At 44.3% G+C, this 25,456-nt stretch overlaps 1 protein-coding gene across 2 annotated transcripts in view; it reads left to right on the top strand.

Moving 5' to 3' along the window:
* The window catches only part of RAB6A (RAB6A, member RAS oncogene family), a 59,756-nt gene that overhangs the window by 20,882 nt on the left and 13,418 nt on the right, over nucleotides 1-25,456 (top strand). The window contains exons 2-4 of one of the 2 annotated variants that reach the window (XM_083737010.1): nucleotides 13,917-13,975; nucleotides 20,196-20,249; nucleotides 22,513-22,618. In XM_083737010.1, the coding sequence (XP_083593136.1) occupies nucleotides 13,917-13,975; nucleotides 20,196-20,249; nucleotides 22,513-22,618 (219 nt within the window). Of the gene's footprint in view, nucleotides 1-13,916; nucleotides 13,976-20,195; nucleotides 20,250-22,512; nucleotides 22,619-22,686; nucleotides 22,793-25,456 lie in introns of both variants that reach the window. The other variant, XM_083737009.1, reaches the window with a different exon arrangement.

The raw sequence follows: 25,456 nt of genomic DNA, 5'->3' as shown, positions 1-25,456 counted from the left end.
AAATAAAATTCAGTTTGAACTATTTATCGCTTTCCAAGTGCTTCAAATATAACAAGCACTGCCTGGAGATTAGAGAACAGGACTGTAAATCTTCAGGCAAAGATTATCTGATATTATTTTTATTTGATTTTTGAAAAGCATAGTACAAAAAAAACCCCATCAACTTGACAAAGAACTGCAACAAATGTCTGAGGTATAATCTTTCAAATAATAGCACCATCAAGAGGAAAAGGAAAAAAGCACTTTGAAAAAAAGAAATACATATTGACACTGAGCAGAATAGCAAGCCTATCTAACATCTCCAGATAAGATTTTTCCCCACCGACAAAGCTAGTTGTGCTCCTTGGGGTCTGCTCTGGGTTTATATTTTAAAGTTACTTAATATAAGCAAAACAAAAAAAATTCCTTCCAGTAGCACCTTAAAGACCAACTAAGTCAGTTCTTGGTATGAGCTTTCGTGTGCATGCACACTTCTTCAGACATGCACACGAAAGCTCATACCAAGAACTGACTTAGTTGGTCTTTAAGGTGCTACTGGAAGGAATTTTTTTTGTTTTAATATAAGCAGTATTACTGATCTGACAAAGTACTCTACATTTCTAGCGTAGCTGGCAGTCCCTGCAGCCTCTCCTTCTCTGACCAACGGATGCAAGGACAGCTGTGATTATATTTCTTGGAGGCAGGGGATGCAACCTCCCAGGAGCCTTTTGTCAATATATTTTATCTTGCCATCTGCTAATACTTAGAACTTAATTAATATGCCCTGGTTGCATCCAAATTGGACTACTTTTGCCTTCTCCTAGTGCTTCCAGATGTTTTGGACTACAACTCATTCCACAGTCCTGCAGCCAGGATTTTTGTTAGGGGGGCAGACATTTTGTTGGGGGGGGGCAGAACCTCAGTTTGCTATATATTTTAATTGATTTGTGGGGGGGCAGCTGCCCCTCCCTTGGCTACACCCATGGTCCTGTTGTAGACGCTCTATATGTCTTTAATAATATCTTTAATAATGATTTTAACTAATTGACCTGGAATGGACATTGGGCTAATTGGCTTGTTATTTCATGAACTTCCCATCCACACCCCACAATCCCTTTTTTAAAAAAAACGCTGTTACAAACTTCCCTTCTATCATTTTTTTTTTTTGGGGGGGGGTTGTTTCTTTTAAAAAAAGATCATTGAGATATAAACTATGGATTGTGAAAAAGATGCGCAAATTAAGCAGTTTTTAATATTTCAATAAGTATGTTTGTTGCCCTTAAATTTTATACACAGGGCAGTTTACTAAAAGAAGGAAATATGAAACCTAAAAATACAATTGAGTGAGTGCATAATTTTGAAATACAGATAATTTGGGGGGGGGCCTTTCCCCAGTGGGACACTAGGTTTTTGACACTTTTGGGTGCAGAATACATGCATTCCTGGCTAGGATAATAGATGAAAATTCCAAAAGATCACAACACAGCACAAGAATCTCTAAAACTCACACCGCATCTTCTTCCAATCATCTTGTCTCTAAACATGTGATCTGAGTACTCCTTGCTTGACATCTGCCTCTTGTAGAGGTGATAAACTTGCTGCTTTTCTTAAGCTAGGAGAGCACTCTTAGGAATGCACCAGCAGCCAGTAAGTAGGCATGAAAAATCTTGTTTACTTTAGATATTGCCTGTCAGACTGACTGGAACTAAGCCCTCCAGTTTGCACTTGGAGGCAGACAATTGTGATGGGAGAATTCTGCTACCTTTCCAGGCTTATCTGGTTTTTTTTTTTTGTTAAGCTCTCCACTCTACAGAAGACTGCATAGGTTGCTGATGTAAAGTCAGAGACCAAAGATTTCAGTATTGCTTTGAAATCCATCTGTATATGTTTGCATTGAAAATGTGCACAAGTTATTCCCAGATAAAGACAGGAAGGAAATTCTCATAAGGCAAGACAATAGATTTTAAAACATTGATGTCTTCCATTTGGAGTATGGAGAATATGGGTTAGGCTATTTCATTAGCAGTGTAAAAAAAAATGTAAGCATTTCACCAGCATCTGGCAGCCTGGGCTCATCATACTTTGGGTCTAGAAACTGGGGATAAGAATATGCTTGTAGGGGCAGGTTACTGTTCTCAGTGCTTCCCGCTGAAATTCAGTGGAACTAAGTAAATGGGATATAGTATCAGAGTTGAACTAGAGCAATGCCTGCCTCTTGTCCCAGCCACCAGGTGTTTTTAAACTTGGCCTGACAAACATCCCTTTCCTCCTTCCATATACAGTGGTACCTCGGGTTACATACGCTTCAGGTTACATACGCTTCAGGTTACAGACTCCGCTAACCCAGAAATGTTACCTTGGGTGTTAAGAACTTTGCTTCAGGATGAGAACAGAAATTGTGCTCCGGCGGCGCAGTGGCAGCAGCAGGAGGCCCCATTAGCTAAAGTGGTACCTCGGGTTAAGAACAGTTTCAGGTTAAGTACGGACCTCCAGAACGAATTAAGTATTTAACCCGAGGTACCACTGTAAATGATTTGTATCATTTGCTTTTATGGAGGACGGGGGAACAGGAGCAAGACTCTGCCCTGAACTCCCAACATACAGCCTCCACCAACAAGGACTTCATGGTTGGGAAGTCCCTGTAGCGTACAAGCATTCATTCAGCAACTTCTTGCTTTCCAGACGACATAATAAACGAGCATTTCCCCACTTTCTCTTGAGGAGAAGTGGAAGAGGCTATGAAACTAATTGTGTGGGGTGTTGAATCTCCTTCAGTGATGACATCTGCAAAATTCTGCATGTGTTTTGCATTTGGTGTGATCCGGTTATCAAGAGTCTACTTCCATTACCCTTGATAATGTTGATGTTGATATTTGTGTGCTGCTGAGAATGGGGCTAATTTAGGCTTGATTCGCCATCCCCACCCCCCTCACCCAGTGGAGCCAGAGTATGCAGAATTTTCTCTCTTCTGAGGATGCTCTGCTGCTAGCCGGGTGTCATTCCTCATTATTTCATGCCATTTCACTCTACTCTAGCTTCCATTTCTGCTGCTTTTACACCAGACAGTCATAAATATTCATGCGGGCTTCCGTCATCCCTTTAGTCTTGTATACTTAGCTCATGGCCTGTTACTACTACTTTTTTAACGGGCTTTGTCTTAGCATGCTAGTGGAGAGGACTGTTTAGTGTACTAATGCTTGAGACTCTTAGCTTTGCAGTTGAAAGCACCCAGGCCCTTTTGAGAGCTACAGACTCGCTTTGTGTTTGCAGGGGTGTTTTTTTTTGGAAATTTAGCCATCAGTTGCTGCATCCGGATGATGATTCTAGAGAATTTTAAACATTCTTCCATCTAACTGAATTTTATTGTGAGTTTCCATATTATCTCACCCACTTTATATACAAGTCACAGTATCCTCTGTACAGTGGTGCCCCGCTAGACGAAAGGGTTTTCCATTTTGGAGGTGCTTCGCAAAACAAATTTCCCTATGGGCTTGCTTCGCAAGACGAAAATGTCTTGCGAGTTCCTGCAGGGTTTTTTTCCTCCCCCCCTTTTTCTAAGCCGCTAAGCCGCTTATCAGCTGATCCGCTAAGCTGCTAAAAGCCGCTAAAAGCTGCTAAGCCGCTAAAAGCTGCTAAGCCGCTAATAGCGCTAATCCGCTAATCCGTCAATGGGCTTGCTTCGCAAGACGAAAAAACCGCTAGACGAAGAGACTCGCGGAACGGATTAATTTCGTCTTGCGAGGCACCACTGTACTCTTAAATATTCATTTCTTGCTGTGACTCTAGCATGTCTCACCATATCTGCCTAAGCTGTTTAATTTACAAAAACAGGGGCATGTACTAACTAGCATGAAATTTGGCCCCAACTTCCTACAAATCCTCAAACAAATATACTCCCAAGCCTCAGCAAAATGCAGAACTAACAGTATGGACTCTAATACCACAGCAATCCAAAGAGGCACAAAACAAGGATGCCCACTGTCTACCTTCTTATTTATCCTGGCTCTGGAACCCTTAGCAATCCGAATCCGAGCAACCACAGACATCAAGGGAGTGGAAATAAAAGGCAGAACATATAAATTAGGGCTCTTTGCAAAATTTACTTGTAGGCCCAACACCATTGCAAATGTGTTGAGTTCTCTGATTAGGGAGGTTGCTGTGTTTAAGGGGTCTGGTGTTGTGACCATTAGGTCATCTGCAAAGTCAGAAGCTATGTGCTTCAACACCCCTCCTCACACCCAAAAAGAACTCACTAATGTCATCAAGATAAAACTTTGCCACACCAAGTTCAGATACCTAGGAGTACAAATAACCAGAAACCTCAATAAATTATACCTCCACAACTACAAGCCCCTGTGGCGCCAAATAAACAAAGACCTAAAAAGATGGAACAACATGAATTTCACTCTCTCAGACAAAATAGCCATGATCAAAATGATCACCCTCTCAAAACTAACCTACCTATTCCAAACCCTCCCAATCTGGATTCCCCAAACCCAACTCCGCAGATGGCAGAGAAAACTACACTCCTTTATCTTCTCACACACAAAAAACCAAAAATAAGCCCCAAATACCTGCACCTCTCCACCTCAGAAGGAGGATGAGGAGTCCCCAACATAGAAATATATTAAATTGCCAACCAAATACGCCATATAATCCCATATATACTAGAAGATGAGACAAAACAATGGATACACCTAGAGAAGGACACAATTGAAAATACCTGCACCACAGCATACCCTCTCCTCCCAAACAAACTAAGGAAAATTCCCACAACACTTAACCGGTACACACAGACCATGCTCAAAGCATGGAAAACAGTAATAGGCAAACTATCCCCAACCCCATCCCCACTAATTCCCCTGGCATACCACCCATTATTCCACCATGCAGCACAAAACCTCCAGATAAAACCTGGCAAACCAAAGGCTTATATTGCCTAATAGATTTCTATAAAAATAACAAACCTTTGGCAACACAAGAAATACAAGACAAACTAGAAGACACCCAAATGCCCTGGTTAACACATCACCAATTACATGCCCTCTTAAACAACCCAGTAGTAAAATCAGTAGCAACTAGGCCCCTGACAACCTTTGAAAACCTCCTCCTAACAACAAAGGGTGGGACGCGGGTGGCGCTGTGGGTAAAAGCCTCAGCGCCTAGGGCTTGCCGATCGAAAGGTCGGCGGTTCGATTCCCCGCGGCGGGGTGCGCTCCCGCTGCTCGGTCCCAGCGCCTGCCAACCTAGCAGTTCAAAAGCACCCCTGGGTGCAAGTAGATAAATAGGGACCGCTTGCTGGCGGGAAGGTAAACGGCGTTTCCGTGTGCTGCGCTGGCTCGCCAGATGCAGCTTTGTCACGATGGCCACGTGACCCGGAAGTGTCTCCGGACAGCGCTGGCCCCCGGCCTCTTGAGTGAGATGGGCGCACAAACCCCAGAGTCTGTCAAGACTGGCCCGTACGGGCAGGGGTACCTTTACCTTTAACAACAAAGGGACACGGTACAGGGATGGTATCCGTAATATACAAAATACTACTCCAAAATCCCACAAACTCCCTAGATGTGTGTGCAGACGCTGGTTGTCAACGTGTATCCAGCACGGATCACGTTCGCAACCAGAGCGTCCACTGTTTACGCTCTCAGGATGTCTGTCCAGTGCAACCCCACCCCCAATTTCAGCACCAAGGAGAACTCCCATTCTATACATTTGTGTGTATGTTTTAAATAATAATGACACACAAATGCTGCACCATTGATTACTTGAGAGAGAGTTGTAGAGAAGATCATCAGTGCTCAGAAAGCATGGTCTGATGAAATAAAAGAGGAGAATAGGAGACAATACTAACTGGTATGTCCTTCATTTGCAAGAATGCCTCAGGTGGGGGTCAAGGAGTTGATCAAGGGGAAAATGCCTTTTTGAGTGGAACAGAAAGTGTGTCTCCAGTTTTAATCTGGGAAATTGCCCTTGGTGCCATTTTAAGAAACATTGGTAGGGAATTCGGCAATCAATTGCAGGATGCTAATAGCTTTTCCTCTTCTTCTGTGTTAACAGTCCTGAGAACTAAAAGGTTTTTTTAAAAAACACACAATAGGAATCTGCCTGCAGCCTATGGGCTGTGCAGGCCCTTTCCTTACATGTAGCCCTTCTCTAAAGTGCAGAGTCATTGTGAATCCAAAATAAGAGCATCTAATGAAATGTGAAGGGATTGGAGCACTGAAAAGCATTTGCAGCGACCCAACTTTGAAGAGCTTCTTCTTCTTGCTGATAAAAAATAATAATTCACAGCTTTATTTGTAGGCAGCAAATTGCCTCACAGTGGGACTAATTTTCCAAGGAAGTGATTAAAAGGCCAATTTTCAAAACCTTAATGTAAGATTGGCCAAAGCACCAGTTAAAGAACAGAAAGAGCAAGACTATTTGTGCAGATAAATTTCATTTCCCCCCTCCTCAAGTTTTACTTTTGCTCTTTTCTCCCACTCCCTCAAATTCCTGATCTTGCTGTCTGGAGCAATTATGGCAATGACTTGCAATTACAACAAGGATTCCTTTTCCACAGTGCTGAGGCAGTATGCTGTTGGATGGACAGTTTTACAGGAGCAGCAAATAAGAGCGTGTTAATTGGAACCACTGTAAATTAGTCCCACTGTCAGGCAATTTGCTGCCTACAAATAAAGTAGGGATAAACAATATGACAAATACAGAATTTTGACCAATGTGGAAAGAGGTTAGTGTTTGTGTGCCCGAAAGGCAAGAGGGAAGAATGAACAGCAGTGGAACTGGCCTAGTCGGTAATGAAAGAAGCAGAACATGCATTTCAGGCAGGTGAATGTTAACCCAACCTCTCATAAACACTTCTGTGCCTTTGGTGTCTCATTTTGGTTCAAATGTAGAAGAATTCAGCAAACCAGAAGAGATGTTAATGGGACTGATGCTTATCTCCTTCTTATCTTCATATATGTTTGTGGAACCATGAAAGGTCCAACTATGTGTTTTAATGTTGCAACCTGCCCTGTAAGGTTCACTTTAAGGGTGGTGGTGGTTGTTATTATTCATTATTCATTATTGTTACTCCCCAGTACTCTCCAGTACATTTTAACACAGCATGGTTATGGACACAGCTGTCACTGTTTTGTAAAACTCAGTACTGTATTGGCCTGAATATAAACTGCACTTTTTTTCCAAATTCTGATTGTGAAAAGTTAAAGTGTGGCTTTTATTCATGACCTTACGCCGCTGGCAAAGTGGTGCAGCTCTCTCTCCCCCCCCCAGCCCTGGAGTGCAGGGCAATGGCGTGCCACCCACCCGCCACTCCCAAGCCTCCCCATAGCCATGGGGGGGGGGGGTTTGCTGCCGGCAAAGCAGCACGGCTCCCCCCCCCCCCGCCGAGAGAACTGTGAGGCAATGGTGCGCAGCCTGCCCACCACTCCCAAACCTCCCCTACGCTGACTGAGGGAATGGGGGGAAGACTGCTGGCCAAGCAGCACAGCTCCCCCCCCCCAAAAAAAAAGCATCCTGGGAGCACGGGGCAATGGCACCCGTCCCATCCGCAGCTCCCAAGCCTCCCCCAAGATACTGAATTTTAAAGGTGCAGCTTATTTGTGAGTGCAGCTTATATTCGGGCCAATGCGGCATCTCACTTTTGGACAGCAGGCTGATCAAATGAATCCACTGATAGTTGCTTATTCTTAATGTAACAGCGAACTTGAACACCAGTGATTAGAAGCAGGTGAGCAGATTACCAAGAATCACCGGTGGGAAGTGCTGCAGTTCAAGCCTGTATATCACAAGCATGGTGGAAGTCCTCTGTAATAGATGTGTGGGGCCTAGTAGTGATTACTTATTGGTGAGGAACAGCACTTTGCGCATACATATGCAAAGAAAGTCTTTTACCTGTGTTCCAGAGCAGAAGCCTGGTGTTGAGAACGGGTTGTAGTGCTAATGGGTCAAATTAAGCCCACAGAGATGACGAGCAGAGCTCTTGCCCATGCTTTCTGAGTGGGCTCTCATCAGCAGGCACTGGCAAATCATAGGTATTTGCTCATTGTAACTAACGAGACAAGCAGTTTAGAAACTGCAATGCAGGTCCCTTTGCAGTTGCACCCAGCGCTTGGCTGGCACCGGCCAATTGATTCAGGGATCAAGATTGATTTGAGTGATGAACCTATTCGTACTTTACTTTGTTGGAATGAGAACTGAAAAAGCAAAATATAGAGGTTCTTGCCCTTATTTGAGTACAAAATAGTATGTATTGTTTTGTGTTTGTTTTTAATATGCAGTGTGGGGAATAGCTACTCGGGCTTTGGTTCAATGCCAGTTTAGCTCTTAGTGTGATTTCATGTTGGGGCATCCTATTGCCCTCTAATTTTATTTTATTACTCTTTCAGTTTAAGGTTACTCATTCTGTCTATTGAGGTTCTGTTTAAGGTGCCTATTGCACTCAGCTTTGAACTTTTGGAAAGCCGTCAATACATTTTAAAATAAATTTTCAACTGTGCAATCCAATCAGAGGAGCTTATAAATGGAAACAGGGCGGGGGGGGGGAGGTTCCCAGAATACCTGTTGGCTCCTCCCAATGGAATGGAGTCAAAGCAGGATTGCATATTTGCCCTTTCCCCATCCATGCATCAATTCCTTGCACAAAGCATGCAGTTAAAACTCCTCAATCAATTATGTAGAGGTAGCCAGGAAAACGCATGTGACGCAGGTGGCGCTGTGGGTTAAAGCCTCAGCACCTAGGGCTTGCCGATCGAAAGGTCGGCGGTTCGAATCCCTGCGGCGGGGTGAGCTCCCGTCGTTCGGTCCCAGCACCTGCCAACCTAGCAGTTCGAAAGCACCCCTGGGTGCAAGTAGATAAATAGGGACCGCTTACCAGCGGGAAGGTAAACGGCGTTTCCGTGTGCGGCTCTGGCTCTGGCTCTGGCCAGAGCAGCTTCGTCACGCTGGCCACGTGACCCGGAAGTGTCTCCGGACAGCGCTGGCCCCCGGCCTCTTGAGTGAGATGGGCGCACAACCCCAGAGTCTGGCAAGACTGGCCCGTACGGGCAGGGGTACCTTTACCTTTACTAGCCAGGAAAATAGTTGCAAGACTTGCATTTTAGCTTTCAAACACCAGAGTCATCATTGGCAAAAAGAATGCTTTCAAACAGCTGAACTAAAGTTATAGCAGTGTAGCCATGTAGATAAATGCTAACCCTAAAAGCTTGCTTATGTTCTGTCCTAGAGCTGTTTGAAGGCCAATGCAGCCAAACTCCTTGCCAAGACAGGACCTTTCTTTTCCTCAAGCCACTGGCTAATTGCCACATTTCTTTACATTTTAATTTGACTGGTGTGCAGAATTATGAGATGTCGCCATTTTGTGTGAGCATTTGCCTAAAAGCTCACCATTACAAGCCACTGAACGACGACTGAGGCAGTAGACTCCTCTCCTGCTCTCCTAGCAGTACATGATGTTCCTGGCTGCTTGAATCCATGTGAGCAGCTGCTCTCACTAGAAATAGCTGCTTTAGATTTCCTTGCTAGCTTTCAGAAATATACTCTTAAATGTCTGATATTTAGACATTGAACTTTCCACTCAGTACTTGATGTGCTTAGCTGATGTGAAAAAGCTGTTCCATTGGCTATCCTGTTGGCTGCTGTGAGACTGAGGCAGAGCTGGGAACCAGGTTTAAATTTCCATTCCGGGCTTATCCACATTTACCTTACCAGGCATGGTATGTACTTTAAACCTCTGTATCCAGACACCCTCTCCCCCTTTTTTTGCTCTGGAGTTTTCCTGCAAAAACCCGCTCTTAAGAACTCGATCAGAGCAAATGGCAAACTGCAGAAAACCCAAATTTGTTCCAATTGAGCACTAAAGAGCTTTGAAGCCTACATCTGCGCCTGGAAAGAGCGGGGCAAACGTTGTGTAGATAAGCCCTCAGCATTAAAACTTGCTGGGTAGCCTCTAATGAAAGTGGTTAGCACAAGGCTTATAGAATTCTTCTTAGCTGAACCCACCCCAGAGTATTCACCGTATTTTTCGCTCTATAAGACGCACTTTTCCCCTCCTAAAAAGTAAGGGGAAATGTGTGTGCGTCTTATGGAGTGAGTGAATGCAGGCAGGAGGCTCTGCTCAGCGCTCACTTTAAGGAGGCGTGTGGAGTGTGTGTGTGGCTCTTGGGGGCTTTCCCCCCGAGGAGGGAGAAGGGCTGCCTCTCTGATTTCAGCAACAGTATTGCTGGACCATCAAGAAGGCTGTTCGCTGAAGAATTGATGCTTTTGAATTATGGTGCTGGAGGAGACTCTTGAGAGTCCCATGGACTGCAAGAAGATCAAACCTATCCAATCTTAAGGAAATTAGCCCTGAGTGCTCACTGGAAGGACAGATCATGAAGCTGAGGCTCCAATACTTTGGCCACCTCATGAGAAGAGAAGACTCCCTGGAAAAGACCCTGATGTTGGGAAAGATGGAGGGCACAAGGAGAAGGGGGCGACAGAGGACGAGATGGTTGGACAGTGTTCTTGAAGCTACCAGCATGAGTTTGACCAAACTGCGGGAGGCAGTGGAAGACAGGAGTGCCTGGCGTGCTCTGGTCCATGGGGTCACGAAGAGTCGGACACGACTAAACGACTAAACAACAACAATTCACTAGAATCCACAATCTTGGCATCCATTAAGTTTTCAGGAACTTTTGCTTTCAGAGAGCGTCTTATTTTTATTTTACTTTATTTTATTATTATTATTTGTACCCCACCCATCTGAGTGGGTTGTCCCAGCCACTCTGGGTGGCTTCCAGAATATCCAGAAACAAGCACTGACACCCTCCAGGTGCCTTCTGAAGGTTGTATGGTTACTTATCTCCTTGACATCTGATGGGCGTTCCACAGGTGGGTGCCACTACCAAGAAGACCCTCTGCCTGTTTCCCTGTAACCTCACTTCTCACAGTGTGGTCTCAAGATCACTCCCAGAATGCCCTGCTGCAACATACATTGGTTTCATGGCAGCTATGCAAGGATTCCTGCATACACGAGCCCTTTTCTTACATTGATTCCCTGATGGTAGGATTTTGGAAAACCACTGATCCAGCAATTCCAGGCACTTTGGAAGCCACCTTTGCCCAGCTCCATCTGGCTATGCTGGTGATCAGACCTGGGAATTCTTGGTTGCAAGCCTGGCCCACTGTTGATTACAATCCCTAGGCACAGAATGCCACTGCTGCATTAGGTTATCTTAATGATAGCATATAACAAAGGTTGAATGGTGTTCCCGTTGCATACCCGTTGGGTGTGAGAGATTGCAGGCAAACGTATAACAAAGGTTGAATGGTGTTCCCGTTGCGTACCCGTTGGGTGTGAGAGATTGCAGGCAAACGTATAACAAAGGTTGAATGGTGTTCCCGTTGCGTACCCGTTGGGTGTGAGAGATTGCAGGCAAACGTATAACAAAGGTTGAATGGTGTTCCCGTTGCGTACCCGTTGGGTGTGAGAGATTGCAGGCAAACGTAACTTTACAGGACTGCTAGTTAGTGCATGGAGGGATAGAGGAAAATAGAGCTGTATTGCTAGACAGACTCAGCTAGGCACAACCCTCTCCTTTGGAGAGGGAGGAAGTGAAGCCATTCCACTTCCTTTCTCCCTCCCTCTTTCCCACAACATGTAACCAACGAAGGATAGCATGTACAGTGGTGCCCCGCAAGACGAACGCCTCGCAAGACGGAAAACCCGCTAGACGAAAGGGTTTTCCGTTTTGGAGGCGCTTCGCTAAACGAATTTCTCTATGGGGTTGCTTCGCAAGACGAAAAAATCTTGCGAGTTCCCGCGTTCCCCCCCCGCTTTTTCCCGCCCTTTCCCTAAGCGCTAAGCCGCTTATCAGCTGTTCCGCTGATAAGCCGCTTCTCAGCTGATCGCTAAAAGCCGCTAGACCGCTAATAGCGCTAATCCGCTAAGCTGTCAATGGGCTTGCTTCGCAAGACGAAAAAACCGCTAGACGAAGAGAATCGCGGAATGGATTAATTTCGTCTTGCGAGGCACCACTGTAAAAGCTTGCTCCCAAACTTTGAGCACTGGTTTTTCTACCCAAGGGTTTTCTGCCTGTACTACCTGTGTTGCTGCATGGATCAATGCCTGACTGATACCTTGAGTCTGCAAGTGAAACGTTTAAAACTTAACAGTGTGTGGTCTGCTGATTGCAAGAGAACAAGAAGCTCAATGGCATAAAAAAGTTTAGCAACCTGTATTCCTAACGCTTTATAGTGCCGCTTATTGTTATGAGTTTAATACTTTGCCACTGGGGCTCTCTTTTTGCTAGCCCCACGTTTTGAATCCAAGCACCCCACCAATTCTGTTGTTGTTCACCCACACACATGGGTCCACAGGGATTCATATATTGAATTTCCTCCCACAGAAGGTGAGATTGAATGTGACATAGATGGGCCGCTGGCCTGATCCTGTACACTCCTCTTGGGTCCTGATAGGCTATAATGCCCTTCTAATACAGTGAGAGTAAATAGTAGTGCAGATTCCATTACTTGTTTGCTCTACCGGCTGGTATTCTGTTACAAAAGGTGGAGTGCTTTGAACATAGGAATGTATTGTGTCACCGAATCCTGAGGTCCTATTTCTCTGAATACTGTACTCGAACTTTTGAGTGGGCGTTCTTGCATTATGTAAATCTGCTCATATTAAGAACGGAGCCCACTGCTTCTCTTTAATTACAGACACAGCGGGAAGCGGCTATTGTTGATTCTTATAATCTCTGGAAAGGTACTTCATTGTGCTATCACTTCTGCAATCTTGCACATTAACAGTCCTCACTGAATTAAAATGGTGAGATCCCAGTGCTTGAAGACATTTATATGAAAGAGATCCTTTTGTCACCTTATAGGGAAGGGTGTCCAGTATGAGCCACACAAATAGTCATTATGTAGGCTGAAATGAGCTTCATGAAACTCGCAGATCAAAATCTTGGAAAACTTGGATGAAATGTACAGTGGTGCCTCGCAAGACGAAATTGATCTGTTCCGTGAGGCTCTTCGTATAGCGGTTTTTTCGTCTTGCGAAGCAAGCCCATTGACGGCTTAGCGGATTAGCGGTTTAGCAGCTTTTAGCGGATCAGCTGATAAGCGGCTTAGCAGCTTAGGAAAAGGGGGGGAGGGGGAAAACCCCGCAAGAACTCGCAAGACATTTCGTCTTGCAAAGCAAGCCCATAGGGAAATTCGTTTTGCGAAGCGCCTCCAAAATGGAAAACCCTTTCGTCTAGCGGGTTTTCCGTCTTGCGAGGCGTTCGTCTTGCGGGGCACCACTGTATTTCAAGCTGCAAAAATGTCTCTTGCTTGGTATTTACAAGAATATTGTAAAGGGAATCTCCTGAAAGGAATCCGACTTGGTTTGGTTATTTCTGGTCAGTTTCTATTATTTTGATGTATTTTCTTTTTTAAAGGAGGACAGTTAACTCTTGCGGGGCACCACTGTACTTTAAAGGTTTTGCAAATGATAGTCTTTTATAACAATCCTAATGTAAGAGCTTATAATTTAAGATCTTGTTATATATTTCCCCCTGTTGGATGCACTGAGTAGATAACAGCATATTTTGTCTCGTTTTATGATATTTTATGTTGTGCACCAACTTGAGATTTTATGAGTGGGGCTGTATATAAATACTTCTATAGAATATGTCAAAGATTGCCCCCCCCGAAAACAGCATCTAAAAACCCTACGCCTAGGCAACCACAAGATGGTAAAAAAAGAGTAAAGCTAGTAACTTTTTGTAGTCTCTTGCTCTGGTCTGGTGTTGTCTCCCCCTCCTGAAGCATCTTCACTCTCAAATGCTATCTGTACTGGATGATTTTCCTCTTTGTGGGTTTGATTATATGACAATCTTCTGCTACATCTTAAGTGTAACACCTGGAATGCGTTTTTTAGATGTGACTAATACTCTCTCAATTTTGTCTTCCAGTGGGGAAGACCTCTTTGATCACCAGGTTCATGTATGACAGCTTTGACAACACCTACCAGGTAAGACAGTATTTGTTTCATGATTTACAAATGTCAACTTATATAATGCAGGGATTTATCCAGTGCGGGTTCCCAATAATAGAGACTTTCATGTGATTTTAACACTGTACAGCTGGGAGACAATAGACCCCTTCCACTTGCTTTTAAAAATAATATTAATTTGTGCGCTGGGAGATTGGTTTCCTTTTTCAAAGGGGGAGAAAAAAATGGCCATATATTTTGTTTGGGTAACCACAGCCACTTGGAAGCTTAGGGAGTCCCTGATCTGCCATGAGACACCTTGTTAACAGCTTGATCCAGCTCAGACATAAGAATTTACCCAGATCATGCTGATTTGCCTTATAAATCAGGAAAGGTAAAGGTAAAGGACCCCTGGATGGCTAAGTCCAGTCAAAGGTGACTATGGGGTGCAGGATACACACATAGCAAATTCACATGCCTACTATCTATGTGTGGGAGTAGCACTGTGGGTTAAACCACAGAGCCTAGGGCTTGCCGATCAGAAGGTTGGAGGTTTGGATCCCCGCGACAGGGTGAGCTCCCATTACTCGGTCCCTTCTCCTGCCAACCTAGCAGTTCGAAAGCACAAAGTGCAAGTAGATAAATAGGGACCGCTCCAGAGGGAAGGTAAACAGTGTTTCCGTGCACTGCTCTGGTTCGCCAGAAGCGGCTTAGTCATGCTGGCCACATGACCCGGAAGCTGTATGCTGGCTCCCTCGGCCAATAAAGCGAGATGAGCGCCGCAACCCCAGAGTCGGCCACGACTGGACCTAATGGTCAGGGGTCCCTTTACGTTTACCTTTACTTTCTATGTAGGGCTAGCTTGTGGTATTCGGGCTTCGTACACTTGATATTGTTGGTTGTTCTTGGTGAGGAAATACTCTCTGCAACCTGCAGTTGAGTGAATCTAGCTTCTAGGATTGAGCCCAGACAGCACTAAGAGAGCAATTGCATGCATTGTAAGTATTGGGCAGCAAGGTGCTCCTGAGAATCCCATCTCCAAATACATCTCAAGTCATCAAGGAAACCCCACATGCAGAGCTTAAGAAGTCCCTCTGCATATGGGCTGCTTGCTAAACACACTTTGGGGGTGCTTTCCCCCTAATTTAAAATAATTTGTAAGGGTAGTTCTTAACGTATTTCCTTCCAATTACGAATTAGTCTTTCCTGCAACGTGAGCAACACTTGACCTAATGGCCAAATAGAAATTCCTGTTGGGTCAGCAGCTTTGGCAAAGCTTTCGTGGCACAGGACGACTTGGAGAGGCCTCAATCCTCCCAGTGGAGCAAACATCCTTTCCATTTCCGGCCACTGTAATTACAGAGCCGTTGAAGCAGTTCTTTTATGTAATCATCTGTCTTTCTCATGGTCCCCTTTCAGTCCGCTTTTTCTCTGTGGAACACGTGCCCTAGATTTTGGCTTCGATCTTTGACCCTCGGCGCTTTATAATAACAGGGCTATCTCCATGGAAAGGAATCTTGGTATAATGAACGAACCAATTGTAAAGTGAATGACTAAAAGCTTGAAACTGCAAGGCATCTCTGCTGGACAGACTCTACCCTGTATTTCACTTTGCCTTGATTTGCATTGGGCGAGTATAATTTGGCCCTGGATTGCATCTGCCCATCCTTCCAGCACCACCCTAGTTAGGTTTTCTGGCCTGAATGGTTACAGAGCAGTTCTGTTGGATTTGTGTGCCCATCCACCACTTGCTTTTCCTGTCTGCTAATCTAGTGAAGCACACTGTCTGTATGGCCCCCCTCCCTTTAATAGGGGTGGGGAAAGGAGAGATTGAGACAGGCAGCAGTATCTTTGGTAGCTGGGGGGGCGTGGCAGGGAGAGAGCAGCAGTGTGAAAGTAGAGAAGCATCTGCAGAACAGCTACTTGTAAGGCTCCCTTAACTATCTTTGTCCCTCTGATTCGAGTCTTAACATTAGCTCATGCCTGTACAGCACATGCTCAGAGAGCTCTGCAACCATAATTGCCAGCCCTATCTAAGGAGAGGGAAAACCTCCTTTACCCAAGGGGGAGCTCCTGTTGGGTGCGCATAATGAATTGCGCAAACTTCACCTGAATTTGCATAATTTGTAAGAAACTTTCACTGCTACCAAATACGAGATCTTCAGAGAATGCTTCGTGAAGATGAAATATAGAATAGGGCAGCATCTATGTCTAGCCATAGTGGAGAAAAGCAAACAGGGGAGACGGTTCAGGAACTGTCTAGGCAGGAACTAAGGCCTTCCCTGTAGCTTCCAAGCCTTCACTACATAAATGATTTTAATAGCCATAAGGGTTGAAATGTGAATGCTGTGATTATGAATTTTAAAAGCTAAGCCACTAGTAGGGAGAATAGGTGGTTTGCATTTCTGCACTTCTCAAATGAGGGACGGGTTTATTTTATGTATTTTTTTTATTCTCTTCCTTCAAACAGGGTGGCTATCGATATAAAATTACCGAAAGCAAACAATATAGTAATAAAACAATAATTAAACCATGAAATTACAGTGAAATCAGCAGCAACAGTCACTTACAGCCCTAGTAATTTCGGGAGGTATCTCCTTCTAAGACCCAAAGGCCTGTATAAATAAAAATGAATTTATCTTATACCTGAAGACTTTTAATCTGGGTGCTAATCAAATACCTCATGGGAGTGTTCTATAATTGGGGTGCTGCCACCAAGAAGATGATGTGAGAATTATGTGGTTTAAAAAGGACAGGTGACTTGTCAGAATTCATGCAGGAAGCAATCTTGTCCGTTTTGCTATGTTGGTCCCAAGGAATACTTGGAGTCTTAGAGCAATATATGATTTTAGGCCAATCCCCATGCCTTAGGATATTCAGTCAAGCAGATGTTTGTCTCACCTTCTCTTCACCTTCATGGAAAAAGATCCCAGTTTCCCTGGCCAGCATATTAATGGCTTAAAGGGCAAAATTATTTAATGAGCTGTGTTCAGAGGAGGTTGGTAAATATGGTAAAGGGTGTGGAGCCTTCAGGTGATAAGACAAAGGACTGAAGCTGTTGGATGTGTTTAGCCTGAAGAAGAGACTATTAAGAGGCAATAGCCATCTTCAGATTTTAAGTGGCTATCGCTTAGATGATGGCACAAATTTGCTTTCTGTTGCTTTGGGTAGGATCTAAACCAATGGGTCCCAATTACAAGAGAAGGGCTTTAGACAAAACTTGAGAAACTCTTGCTTACGGTTTGAGATGTTCCATGGCAGAGCAGACTGCCTCATAAGTTGCAAACTCTTTCAGAGGGACATCCAACCTCAACTTAAAACCTTAAGACCTGCCATGCCTTGGAACTCAAGATCTTATTACATGGAAAAGGGAACAGATGGACAGATGATGTTATTAACTGTGCAGAAATGCCCCTTGCTTTGACAGATATGAAAGTTAACTTGGAGTCCAGGAAATGGTCACTGTTTCTTTTCAGTTTTCATCAGAGGCAATTAGTGCTCAGTGGATACGATAAAGGTCTGACCTTTATATCAGAAGCTGGGATTGGGTGCTGTTCTTGCTTGTCTAGACCAGGTGGGAATGGGCTTCTGTTTGTTGTTCTCCTTCATTTCCCCCTTGGGAGATTCTTCTAGCTTAGCTACTCCTTCCTGATTAAAAAGCTATGTCTGAAAGGCTTCTCACAAGCCTGGGGCTATCTAGGGTTTGGTGGTGGAAATAAGACAGCAAGCAAATCAGTGTTGCTCAGCACCTAGACAGAATAACCCTCATACTGTTGTCAGTCACTAGAAAAATTAAGAAGATTGTATTTTAAATTTGCTGTGTATGTATGTGGTGCATGTGCCTGCTAGCTGCTGTGCAGGACTTTAGCTGTTGCCTGCCAGTTATTATTAATAAACCGCCTTCAGGAGAACATCGGAACAGACTTGCAAATCAGTGCAGCATTTCCTACTGAGTGTCAGAAAAACTGAAGGAGATGAAATGGCACATTTTGTAGAGGAGGCTTCTCATAGCACGGAGAGCAAAAGGCTCCATTTTTAATTGCTAACAGTGTGCGCAGGTTTTTCCAATGCTTGTATATAGTCTCAAATTTTTATATATGAATCTCTGCAAACAAAGACATATATACTCCTTGTCGAACACCAAATTTTGCTGCTTTGGCAAGCACAGAAATGTCTTATTTGTCTAGAAATCCATGCGGAGCCACATCATTTTGACCACCGTGTATATTTTTAGTGAATCCCATCTTTCATTTGCTTAATTCCAAAAAGATACCACATTTGGCAGAATGGAATGCTGCAGTGGTGTTTGGTGGAGACGCAGGGATATATTAAAGTCATGAGAAAGGGCAGATTAGCAGTCAGTCATATAATGGGGAACTTATGTGCCTGGGATTCTGTTCAAATCTTAACGCAGACTTGTTGAGCATACAAAAGAAAAACAGTTGCTATAGCTATATTGACTACTCTTTGTTGGCTTGTCTTCTTCAGCAGCAGTCTTGAAGAAGTATCTGGGCAAATAACGTATCAGAGATTCATGAGAATTGTCATTTGGAGAGGTTGCTGAGAATTCTGTTGGATCCCATGCAGAAGTATAGTTCCCAGGCTTCTCTGGAAGAGGGTTTGACTTGTTAAAGTAGTTTAAAAGTTTGTGATGTAGATACAGTGGTGCCCCGCAAGACGAACTCCTCGCAAGACGGAAAACCCGCTAGACGAAAGGGTTTTCCGTTTTGGAGGCGCTTCACAAAACGAATTTCCCTATGGGCTTGCTTTGCAAAACGAAAATGTCTTGCGAGTTCCTGCGGGTTTCCCCCCGCTTTCCCCCCCTTTTCCTAAGCCGCTAAGCCGCTTATCAGCTGATCCGCTGATAAGCTGCTTAACAGCTGATCGCTAAAAGCCGCTAAACCGCTAATAGTGCTAATCCGCTAAGCTTCGCAAGACAAAAAAAACGCTATACGAAGAGCCTCACGGAACGGATTAACTTCGTCTTGTGAGGAATCACTGTACACCCATTTTGGAACAGGTGTTTGTTCAGCTGGATTTGGCAAATAGGTGGAGCTTTGGATGTGTTTAGAACTTCCGAAATGAAATGCTGGAAATGAAATTAGCTGGAAATGACCAGACTTTTAAGTGTGTTCAAGAAGCTTCCATGGCCCATCTGGAAAACCTAAAATGGAATGGCGTGAATTATTAGCACCCAAAGGTGCTATGAAAGAAGGTGAATCCTGTTGCATTGGTCTCCCCGCCACCCACCCCTCCCAAGCTGATTTTCAGTGGGGAAGATACCTTTCCTTTCCCAGATAGGGTGTTGGCGCGAAAGCCAATATGTCTGAAAGAAACGTTCAATCTTCTCTAGCATTGCCTGCAGCTCCTTTCTTTCCTTCCACACCTTCTCCCAGAGAGCCAGTGTGGTGTAGTGGTTAAGAGCAGTAGTCTTGCAATCTGGTGAACTGGGTTCGATTCCCCGCTCCTCCACATGCAGCTGCTGGGTGACCTTGGGCCAGTTGCACTTCTCTGAAGTCTCTCAGCCCCACTCACCTCACAGAGTGTTTGTTGTGGGGGAGGAAGGGAAAGGAGAATGTGAGCTGCTTTGAGACTCCTTTGGGTAGTGATAAAGCGGGATATCAAATCCAAACTCTTCTTCTTCCCTCTCAGGTCTAAAATTACCTTCTTCATTATGGCTTTCCCAAAGCGCTCCAGCTTTACTACCACATGGTTTCCTTCACTTCTCCCTTGCTAGTTCTATTCTCCTAAATACTCTGAGCAGGGGCCAGATCACATCCATCTCCTGTATGTTACATAACACACTACTTGTGCTGTACCCTTTGAAATGGTTTTTGTGGAGGCAGAAAAGCATAGGAGGATCTTCACTTTTGGGGACACTCCCCTTTGGGAAATCCTTTATAACTGTTTGCCCTCCCTTGTTGCATGTGCATGTTTGATCATGCTTTTTAAAGGAAAGTTCAGGTCTTTTTTGAGCAGTTCCAATGGATCCTGCCATTGGGTAAATTTCATGATCCATGGATTATTGTGATTGCATCCCTGTAGATTATTGCTGGCCATTTACTTGAGATCAGAAATGAGTCCCCCCCCCCCATTGTTCAATATTGTAGGAATAAGTGGCCTTGGCATTGTGGCCAATATATGAGGTATTTTTGTCCTTTCCAAATGGCAGGGTAGATCTTTGGTTTTTGGGAACATGACCTAAGCAACCTAAGAAAAAGTAACATATTTGCTCACTGATGAAAACTTTGTTTTGCAGGCAACTATTGGCATTGACTTCTTATCAAAAACCATGTACCTGGAAGATCGCACAGTGAGTAAGACTTTTGTAGTAACTGGACTACTCTAGTCCAGGGAGCACATTCGCAGTCTAAATGGAACTTAGGTCCAAATGCGAGAGCAGCCTGGCGTTCCAACCATGTCTATATTGGGTCATAGCTGGAGAATGCTACCTCTGTCCCTGTCAGTGCAAACTCTTCAGAATGCCAGATGGCATGTCTACACTGGCTTGAAAAATGTATGGTTCAATGTGCATTTCGGGGCTTACAATTAGATCACACTGCTGTAGAACAGACTTTATGTGGAAACACAAACCTAGATCTCAGTGGAACACTTGTAGATTTTATGGGGCATTTTTCTACAGACTGGCTTTTTGTTTGCTTTGCAGATAAACTCATTTAAGCCAGCTAGCGATTAACACAGTGAGCAAAAGCTGCCTTACTACCATAATTAGAGATGCAGAATAAGTTAGGTGGTTTTTCTTTATTGGATAGTCTGTTCTTGGGCTGAGACAGGGAGGGGAACCTGTGACCTCCAGATGTTGGCCCCCAATTCCCATCATTGGGTAGCATGTCCATGTCCAGGGATGATGGGAGTTGTAATCCAGCAACATCTGGAAGCCCTACAGCTTCCCCACTGCTGAGCCAGAAGGATGCAGACGTTTGCATTTTCCAGGTCTGCCACTGAACAGAATGGAAAAATGGTCCTCTGCTCCCTACATCTGCTTTTCTTTATTTGCAATATCTGCTGCTGTTTCTTCAATCCAAGCAATCAGAGCTGCTTGTAAGCAATAACAACATTTTATTGATATTATTTATTTCTTAAGCTTATTGGCTGCTATATTCAAGAGCCTCAAAGCATAATATCAAAACATGATATTATGATAAAACACTTAAAAAGCAGTTCCTTCACCCTCCTAACACAGGTCCTAACCATCACAGACAGCCATAAAAGAGAGGGGCTGGATGCCTGATTTAGAAGCTCAAATTTGGCTGTCACAAAAGGATGCTGTCCCTTTGAAAGCACACACACACGCGCGCACACACAGCTTTCCGGTTTCTAATTTTATTGTACATTGTTTTTAATCCTTGCAACAACACTGAGGCAGCGGATATATATTGCCTTTTGAGTTATCCCATTATAACCCATCTTCTGTGATGGAGCCAAAGATGCTACATTTTGTGCCTTCAGACCCATGCCCCTTTCAAGTGGGAAACAGAAGGCAGATACAACACAAGACGAGCTGATTTGGGCTTCACAAGTTGGTTGGTTTATATCTCTTATTTTTTGTTCCTTCACCCAAAGGATGCAGGATGATGTGCATAATAAAAAATGCCAGACACATAAATTAATAACGAAGTGTGTTAAACAGTACTTCGACCAGCACAAAATTGCCTCTCACATCTGAGAATGAAACAGCAGTGATACTCTCCCGATACCCAAGGGCCCACGAGAACAAAAACGTTTTAACCAAAAAGCAGGGGAGCTTGCCTGCTCTCAGATGCTACAAAGTTAAAAGGCAACCCCACTGTTTGCCACCTCTTGGTTCCATCTCTTAACATGGCAGTTGCTTTCCCCCAGGCTGGTGTATTAGGAAATGTATTGGCAGAGATGATGTTCATGGAATCTAAATGGAATTTACTTGTAGTACTAGACCAGCGTCCAGCAGTGTGGGTGCCCCCGATGATCCTAGGCTTCTCACTGTCCGAAGCCCTGATGTGTCCTTTCTGGGGTATTGTCAGATGGCTTTATGTGAATGCCCGCCATGAATGCTGGTTGGTTTGTTTTGACACGCTCCTTTTAACCAAAATGATTCTCTCTACATGGCTGCTGGCTGGCGATTGGCTTTGCTGATGAAACCCATTTGATCACTGCTCAGCTGATTGTTGAAAGCCACTAGGTTCCTCACGAAAGATCCAGTTTGGTCTGATCTTTCGGCCACCGTGCCCTTGGCACAAGAGAGGGTCCCTCTGTGGAGGGAATGCTTCTAAACCTTCCCCTGCAAGCTGCAGCAAGACACCCAACTTCTACTGCTTGTGAAGGAAAGCTGCAGATTGGCGCTGCCCTCGGATGATTGGCAGCTGGGCAATCTGTTCCCTGCCTGCCAGAACGGGTGGGCCGCTGAAAAGTCCCGCCCTTCTGCTTCCGCTCGCAACCCTAAAGCGGTTCCTTCCATGCATGAGTTTTATATCATTTTTACTTTGCTTTTTTTGTTCTTTAAAAAAAAAAGCAATCAAAAATTGATTCATTTTTAGTGGCAGTTTGGCTTTTTTTTTTAATTTTCTCCCATCCCACAGATCAGGTTGCAGCTGTGGGATACTGCGGGTCAGGAACGTTTCCGTAGCCTCATTCCCAGTTACATCCGTGACTCTGCCGCTGCTGTAGTAGTTTACGATATCACAAGTAGGTATATTTTGCTCTGGCTTTGACTTTGTTTTTTTTCTTGCTTGTTTTGACTTGATTTCTGTTAGGTACGGTTGCAATTGTGGGACACAGCAGGTCAAGAGCGGTTCAGGAGCTTGATTCCTAGCTACATTCGTGACTCCACTGTTGCAGTTGTTGTTTATGATATCACAAGTGAGTGGGGGGGAAATTTCTGCATTTCTGGTACTCTCTGCTTTCCCTCCCTCCCTCCCTCTTTCTTTTTCTCTCTCGCATCTATGCACACACAAACATCTTCAAGCCTAGCTGTGCATGCCATACCACCTTCACCTGCTTGTTCCTCATTGTGGCATGAAAATTTTCTGGCTTGGAGCTTCAAGTGGGAGACTTTATATTTTTTCCCCAAACGTCTTGTGTGTAGGGACATGTTTTGAATTGGATTCACTTGAGCCGAACCTTGCAGCTAGCCGGAACTCGCACCTGCAATGTGCATTGATGAAGAGTGTCTTTGAGCACGTGCAGAAAGCATTTCCTCACTGCTGGCCACACAAAATTAACGTGCACATTGGGGACTTCAAAGAGGAGGTCTTCCAGGCTTCACAAGCAAGACCCCTGGCACTCCTGATGTTCTAAATTTTAAGCACTGTCTCCTATACACAGCATTATCTCTGCAAGATTCTCTTCTTGAGTGGACTGTGGTACGTTTGCCCAAAGGTGTGCTAGGGTTTTCACCCTTGAAGCAAAACCTCTACCTCTTTTTCTGTTCCATTTTTCACTTCTCTTCCCCTACCCCACCCTGTGTGCCCAGAATTCCTGAAAAGCAAGCTGACCTCATCGCCATCTTAGTTATCTGCTGTTCTATGGGTGTCACTGTCATGTGTTTGGCTTCTGCAAACTGTAATTCTCCAACTGAGCTTCTCCACTGAAGTCATTCGCTGTTTGCTTCTCCGCTGCTCCTAAAAGCTGGGTGTGAGCTCCAAGGATTGTGACACCCCCCCCCATGTGCCACATTTCTTTCTTTCCTAATCAGTTTTGCTCTTTCATTTCCAACCGAGGTATGTACATCTTTAAGAACTATTTAAAAACAAAAACAAAAAAAATTACCTTCACATGACAAATGAAAAACACAAGCAAAGCATTTTTTAAATTAAAAAAACAAAACAAAAACAACTTAAGTTGCAAGAGAACCAAACTTTTTGCAGCTTCATCTCAAATCATCCTGTGTGGAACAAACAGATGGAATCAGAATTGTTGGCATTCAAGGATAAAAAAAAAGCAAAATGTATGTTATTTAACCAGCCAGACTTCTCTTGAATGGATACAACAAATGTGCTTTGGGTTCTGATTTTAGAATCATAAAATTGTAGGGATGGAAGGGATCCTGAGGATTATCTAGTCCAAGGATCAGCAATTTTTTTCAGTAAGGGGCCGGTCCACCGTCCCTCAGACCATGTGGGGGGCTGGACCATACTTTTTTTGGGGGGGGGGGATGAATGAATTCCTATGCCCCACAAATATCCCAGAGATGCATTTTAAATAAAAGCACACATTCTACTGTAAAAACACGCTGATTCCTGGACCATCCGCAGGCCGGATTTGGAAGGCGATTGGGCCGGATCCGGCCCCTGGGCCTTAGGTTGCCTCCCCATGATCTAGGCCAACCTCCTGCAATGCAGGAGTATGCAGTTGTCCCATATAGGATTGAACCTGCAACCTTGGCATTATCTGCACGACGCTCTAAATCAACTGACCCCATCCAAGGCACACTGGCTTAGATACTTAGATAGGCGCCCCCCCAAAAAAAAACTTTATTGAAAATTTTAAAAACAAACACTTCATGTTTCTTAATTATTTTTAATGTAAGCTAACACAAGGAATTTCTTGGAACGAAAGCTCCCCATCTCCTTCTCTTCCAAGCCCCGCAACTCATTTGTTTAGGTGCGCCTCCTAACCCTCAAGAAGTGGGGCGTGGGGGGAAGCTATTTCTTCCATTAATTTATTTTAGGACGCAAACTGTTGTTCAGGCAATCACTCCCCCTGCACCAAACTCTTGAGGATGCGTGTCATTCCTTGCTCAATAGTTGCTATTTAAGTCCACGTCAGCTGAGTGAACTTCCTCTGTTTTTAAGTCTAGGGAGGCGGTCGGCCTCAGATAACCCTGGGTGGAAGTAGGCCAATGAAATCTCTGCAGCGAAAGCAGTTTTAACACTTAGCGCCTCTCTTGCTCACAACTGGGGAATGGGCTCAGTTCTCGTCAGGTGAAGAATTGTTCAGGCTCTCTGCAGCTGACTCCCCACCCCCACACCATCATTGCCAAGAAATATCCTGCCAGGACTCAGCATCTTTTCGTTTTGGGTTTTAACTGTTGCTTGCGTTGAATTTCAACTGTTGTGAGCTGCCTCAGCAGCCACTGTTTGCTAGGAAAGTGGAAGAAAAATGTACCAAGCTCTCTGTCCCCAAAAAAGACCGAGAAAGATAAATCCATGAGCAGCAGCAAGGCTGTTGCAATCCTCCTTCCAACCACTTGTGTGGAATTGTCATTCTGTGCAGGTATGACAATGTTGTTCCATACCCAACTGCTTTCAAGCCCCCCTTCTCTCCTCTCTTTTTGCGTGGAGAAAGGGTAGATAAAACAAAGTTCAGTGCTACACTTTGCTTCATTCTCTGTCCAGACCTACATGCGAATTTTGCAGAGAGAAACACTGAAGGCTGGTGTTATTTCTAACCCCCCCCCCCAAAGAAACAGACAATACAGAAATATTCCTGTTTTTGTTCTCTGCCCAGTTTAATTTGTATAAGCTCTTCTTTTCTGGAGTAATTTTCTCAACAATGCAAATTAACAAATAAAGAAGTTGGCAG

Source organism: Podarcis gaigeae (assembly GCF_964106915.1).
Source record: "Podarcis gaigeae genome assembly, chromosome: 4".
Lineage (NCBI taxonomy): Eukaryota > Metazoa > Chordata > Lepidosauria > Squamata > Lacertidae > Podarcis > Podarcis gaigeae.
This window is presented reverse-complemented; position numbering and strand designations above follow the sequence as displayed.